At 34.1% G+C, this 6,476-nt stretch overlaps 1 protein-coding gene across 1 annotated transcript in view; it reads left to right on the top strand.

Moving 5' to 3' along the window:
* Nucleotides 1-5,440, top strand: part of LOC104494585 (receptor-type tyrosine-protein phosphatase delta-like) — a gene marked incomplete at its 3' end in the record, with an annotated part of 64,014 nt that extends 58,574 nt beyond the window's left edge. Inside the window, exons 2-3 of the mRNA XM_010137446.1 lie at nt 954-1,099; nt 5,299-5,440. Coding sequence (XP_010135748.1) covers nt 954-1,099; nt 5,299-5,440 — 288 coding nt within the window. The remainder of the gene's footprint in view (nt 1-953; nt 1,100-5,298) is intronic.
* Between the last annotated feature and the right edge of the window lie 1,036 nt (nt 5,441-6,476).

Here is a 6,476-nt window from a genome sequence, read left to right as displayed (position 1 = left end):
AAGAGTGTATAGCAAAGACCTGGATTTTTTATCATTTATTCGTCCTAAGTATTGACTTCCTATCTTTCAAATCAGCATCTTAAAGTGTATTGGATCTAAAAATTTCTTAGCTAGGGAAGAGAATGGGGTAAATATTTAAAGAAACTCTTCAACATTTCTGTGATGTGTTTAGACATAATCTTGTAGATTTCTATATTAAATCTTTAGAAGTCATGCCTTGTGTTGGTGTAAATTTGAAAGTTTTATTCCACCATAAGACTGAAAAATTAATTTTGATTACTTTGTAACAGAAATAGAAGGAAAGAGAATAATTAATTGAAAAACCTTATCAATTTTAAAATGACTTCTCCATTTCTCTCTCCACCCCTGTTGTTGCAATAGTTGGATCTTCTTCCACTTCTTTCTGACACAGTGGAATTAATTTGGAAGTGAACAGGAGCTACACGTGAAACTGTGTCAAGCATAAATCTCTCTTCTTTTATAGTCCTTTCTGTGTGGACTCTTAATACATAGTCATTTAGCGCCACCACTGCAAACTTACAAATGCTTTCTCCTAAATATCACTGATCTTAATGGCTCAAAGGTGGGAATCCTGTTTTCATGACCCGTGTGATCATAACATCAAGTCATGAATCATGGTCTTAATCCATCTGATTGATGAGCGCATTTTGCAACAGAAGACAAATTGGATTTTTTATTTATAATGGTGATAAAATATAACGTGTAATCTTGCTATTCTGATGCTATCAGATTTCCATTTTAATACAAATTTCACTAGTAAAATCCGTAAGTACTTTCCTGACCTTTTAGTTATTTTTTAGTGCTTTCTCTTGCAGATGAACACTGTCACTGAAGAAACAAAACATTTCCTTCTTTTTGTATTATTTTGAAACCTTGAAATTTTTTATGTTTACTACTTAGGTTAATTTTGGGGTTTTGTTTGTTTATTTCAGCACCACCAAAGTTTACAAGAACTCCCGTTGACCAGACAGGGGTTTCTGGAGGAGTTGCTTCATTCATCTGTCAAGCCACAGGAGATCCAAGACCGAAAATTGTCTGGAACAAAAAGGGAAAGAAAGTCAGCAATCAGAGATTTGAGGTATTAGGTCCATTGTTCTGTTCCTCTGAAAAACATTAATCCCAGCCTTGTTCCTATTCCCAATATGTGTGCTTTATTATCAGTGATTAGGCAAAATAGCTATGACTATCAGTGATAATTTAGTGGGAGCAGTCTCCTGAAGGTTTTATTTTGGAGACTGGTTATTCATAGCAATTCTACAGAGAAAACTGCTACTGCTGTTTTCTAAACTAGCATGATCAGACTGAGGAGCCTTGACGTGCTTCTGTTCAAACTGCAGTCTTTTCCGTGAAGGAGATGGGGGGGCAATTATTTGAGCAATGATTGCTGTCTCCAGAGAGCAAGCCACCACCTCATTTTGTGACAGTGTGCATTGAACAGACATAGGCTGCTACTGCTTCTGCTGCCACAATTGCTTACCAATGTTGCAGAGAGAGATAAAAGGGATATTGTAGTCCCTGCTGCTAAATGCTGCTAAAGAGGAAACGTAAAACCTTCTTGCTTTTGATTCTTTAAAAGAACCTAGGAAAAGGCTTTAGAGAAAGCTGTTTCAACGATCTCCACAAGCTTCAATTAAAGGAAACAGTGAAGATAATCTGTTCAAAGGATACCAGTTATTTGGAGAAAATAAGACAACAAATATATTCCCTGTTTTAGTGCAGAAAAATTAGTATCAAATATGAATTGACCTTTATCATGAAGAAAAAACTCAGAAACTGGGAGAAGGCTTGCAGAATGGATGCCAAAACTGGTGCCAAGAGTGTGTAATTTTCACTGTTTCTCTTATCTGTTTGCAATGTTAAGTAAGAGACTTCTGCTTTAAGAAAACAGCGGTTTGGAAGATGTCTAATATGTATATAAAAATGTTGTGAGGTGCATTTATGATCAAATGGCCTAAGATATACCTATTAAAAATTGACTGAATATGGAAGTCTTCTGTGTTAATTTTTAGTAATACTTGGAAAGATTGCTTGCCGTGGCTTTCAGGTTAGATTTACATCAGCAGAAAAAATTTGCATTTTTTGTATAAACCAAATTTTTGTTGTTCATTTTTGTTCAAAACATATTTAATGGCATTGGAATTTGTACATTAACCGAAATAATTCTTTGTTTGTACATTTACTACAATGTGAGAAACAAAAACATGAATTTAAATGTGACCTCCTAGAGCCAAGAATTGTTTGCACTTTGCAGAGCATATGCAGAGCTGTAATTGGCTAGAGGGATTAAAATAGAAATTTTGTGATAAATTCTACACAGTTTGTCCCCTTTTGGTCACAAAATTTTCCTTCAAGGTGAGTTCTATATAGTGGAAGATTGGGCATGAACATGTTTACTGTGTTGATTCAGTTTTATTTTGCAGTGTGTCATGGTTTATTTGCTTCATATATTTTCTTCGTACTTGTGTACCTGTTTTTAGGGAGAATAACAAAAATAAAACAATTTTATTTCCATAAAAATATTTGAATGGAACGATAAAAAAATAATTTTAAATGTTTTAAAAATACCTTCAGTGGACTGTTGAACAAGCTATATAACCAAGTAAGATGGAATGTAATTCAAAGAAATAGAAAACGCCAAGTATTTTATAATTTTTATTGTAGCCACTGAACAGAGTAGTTATGAAATGTGCAGAGCACATCAATAATCTACACAGCTCTTCCTCCTGTCCAAAGCAAAGCCGTTAACTCCTGCTGTAGAATCTCTAAATAAGAACATAAATATAGTAGAAGTGAGATTCAGAAAAGACACACTGAACATTTGGGAAACAAGAAAACACCTGAAATTGTCAACTGCACCATCAACAAAATAATTATTTGGTCTTCTTTTCCTCTTCTTTCACATATTTTGTCTATTTCTGTGACTTTGATTACTCAGTAAAACAAGACATGAAAATGTTTTACCTCACCACCTGTCTTCATAGAAGCCTAGTAAATGCTCCTGGGAAGGAAAGACTTCAGTGCACCATCCAATCCACATGCTTTCCCAGGGATGTTAGGGATTTCTTCCCTCCACCCCCTGTGATATATTTGGACAGCTTTCCTCCAGGGTTTCATGAGCCTTGCCATGATTTTTTTTTTCTCGTGTGGAACCTGAACTTTTTTGCTGGAACTTGATGTACATAACAATTGTCTTATGTAGCAGTGGGGGAACAAATAGTTTATTGCCTCCCTCTTGACAATGGCCTGTTTATATATTTGAAGATTATTGTTTTTGAATGTGGAATGTTCTTGCTCACAGGCTAATTCTCATAATTAAGTAAGAATAGTGGTGAAAGCTATACAATTTTTCTGAATTTAAAGGATGCACTAAGACCTCGTGGGACTTTGCTATTAATCTTTCATCTTTTATTTATATTGCAATTATATAATATGAATGAACTCGATACAGGATGATTCTTTCTTCTCCTTTTGCTTCAAATCAATTCAAATACTACAAATTAGAAATATCTAAGTTACTGAGTAGTCTTTCTCTGAGGAACTTAAACAGAGAAGGAGAAAAAAACAAAATTTAAAATTTGTACTGTTGTACCCTGTGGCATGAGGCTAGTTTTATTCAAAAATCCATGCTTTTTTTTTTTTTTTTTTTTTTTTTTTTTTTTTTTTTTTTTTTTAATCTCATTCAGTGGATGGAGTGCAAGGAATTAACTATCTGTGATATGCAGGAACAGGGAGAACTCATCACAGGAGAAGTAAATCCATTTATCCTAAATATTTTGAAGACACTAGACTTGAAACTTAATCTATGCAAGATTTGCCTAACCCAATCTGTGCAATTATTTTTACTGTCTATCCAGCTAGGATTATTGAGCATCCAGATTAAAACAATAACAATTATTTTTTTAAGTGTAATGACTGTGCTTTCATTTTTTATCCACATTAGTCTGTCTGTTTAAGATTGTGAAATTTTCCTTTCTCTAACTCTAGTTATCTTTTGATTCTGTTAAGATCTGATGGAGATTTTGTGTTGTCTAGATTTGTTTAGGAAAATTACTTTACTTAAAACCAAGGAAAAGTAATACAGCCTGTGGGCTATCAAACCAATTGCTTCTCAAGAAAAAGAAAAAAACAAAACAGGTTTTCATCTTATTTCCAGTTAGACCTCTCCCATTGCTAGAAGTAACTGAGGAATTACTGCAATGAAAATGGGAAGGTAATGGGCATATAACCATAGTTCCTAATCTTGTACTTTAATTCTCTCTTACTCAGTATAGAGATCTAGTAGATTACTTGTGTGTAAATTAGACATACAAACACGTGCAAATAGGTGTATATGTAAATCGTTTTATCCATATAGATGTAGACTATGACCAAATACTAATTATATTGTTTAAAAAAAAATTGTAGCTGGCCTTTCTTGATAAATAACATTTACCTGGCAAAAGTACTAATGTGTATTACTGACAAATATTTTTTTTAAAAAGGTGGGTTAAGTAGATTAACATTATCCTTTAGTTATTAGGAAGGCTTTTTCAATGCCTGGAGTGCTGAGTACTCACCAATAACTGATGTGGATCTGCTGAACAAGAAGGAACTAAGAGCCATTCAATTAATTCTTTCTCATATGAAAATTAATATATCTTCTGTAAACATTGCAATTTACAAGTTAAACTTTAAAGTTTAGCCTTGTTATTTAGTCTTTTAACTGGTCACATTTTCTAATACATTGTTGGATAAATTTACTTATGTTCTGTGCGTTAAATGAATGGCTAAACTGGATAATCCTATCTTGTTCAGAAATTGCTGACCTTTTTTACTCTTTGGAGTAAAAGAATGAGTGAACTGCTCTCTGTGAGTACAGTTGGTATATAGCCTGCAGGAATTGAAGTGAATGTAACTGGCATTTGAAGGAAGAGTACTTAAGGTGAGAGAACAGAGAGAGAGTGGTGGTGAACTTCAGGATAAAAGAGCATTTTGTTAGAGAATCCTTTCGTACCGTCTTTGTTAGCCTTTTTTTTTTCTTCTTTATTTTTCATCCTGTCTTTTCTTGAAGCTGTCTTAGAGCAGCCATTGAATGCTCACTGAACAGCTGTGTGTGTTACAAGGCATTGCCACTCAAAACATTTTCCCATCTGTGTGGAATTTGTCCTGGTAAATGTATCCGAGAAATGAAACTGGCTTTGATGACGTGAATGCCAACAGGTCACTATTCATGAACAGGTTAACTGAGGGGTAGGCATTTGTAACAACATCTGTGACAGCTTTTGTTTCCTTCTATAGGTAATAGAGTTTGATGATGGATCTGGATCAGTTCTCAGAATACAACCACTGCGCACACCACGAGATGAAGCTATTTATGAATGTGTGGCTTCCAATAGTGTTGGTGAAATAAGTGTGTCCACAAGACTCACTGTTTTACGTGGTAAGTTCTTTCTAAACATAACTAATTTACTTCATAGAGTCAAAGTGCTATGCTGTTGTAGAAGAGAGATTTCTGTCCAGGCACGTTAAGTACAATTCTTCTCAAATGGACATTATTGTAGTCCTGGTGCTGTTAAATGCAAAGTTTTTGGCATAACACTTGAAAATCATGTTTCTGATTCTTGACTATAAAATGGTAATGTGAGTATGTCAGATATGACAGATTAGAGTGAAGAACAATATTAAGAAGTGAAACAGGAGTGCTGTGCTCAACAGGTTATTCTATCAATTAATGATCAAAGTAACATTTTGTAGATTAATTAACAGTGACCTTGAAAAGTTGCTTTTTAGATGAGGTTAAGCTGCTGCAAGATTTTCCCCCAAAGATATAACACACAGAAAAATGGAGAGTTTCTTCCCTTTCAAATATGCACCGCCTGAATTATATTCTTACTTCAGCAAGAAGCTTTTGAGGGCTATAAGGGAAAAAATCTGTCTTTTCGACTATACTTGGGGGGTGAGGATAAGAATGTTCTGCCAAGTCTACTCTCTAGGTAATACACACAGGAGACAATACTAGTAGTCAAATGACCTGAACATTTCATTCTGTCACCTGGAATTGAATTGAAACTGGATTTGGAGGCTTTTCATGGAATACCACACTCTTCAGTTTGCAGGATTGCTTTTATGCCTAAGATTACTGATTTGTATTGTGATATTACATGGCATTTGAATTGCAGAATTAACTGCTAGGGGCCTATTTATAGGAATTGAAGATGATTAGTCAGCTTTACAGAATTTAGAAGAAAATTTGTAAAATGTATGGTTTAAAGAATTTTATTTTACATACTTCTATCCCAACAAATGTGGGGTGACAAGAAGGTTTCTTTCCTCTTATTATCTCTGAAGTTGGATTTTTATTAAAAAAAAAAAAAGAAAAGAAAAAAGAAAAAAACGCTTCTGTACTTTCATTAGCCATTCTAACAATATAGACAGTCCTGATATTACTGTTGGAATCCGCCAACAACACTATATAC

The sequence above is a fragment of the Buceros rhinoceros genome, unplaced genomic scaffold (genome assembly GCF_000710305.1).
Source record: "Buceros rhinoceros silvestris isolate BGI_N320 unplaced genomic scaffold, ASM71030v1 scaffold1546, whole genome shotgun sequence".
NCBI lineage: Eukaryota > Metazoa > Chordata > Aves > Bucerotiformes > Bucerotidae > Buceros > Buceros rhinoceros.
The sequence above is the reverse complement of the archived record's forward strand: the minus strand, read 5'-3'. Positions and strand labels throughout refer to the sequence as shown.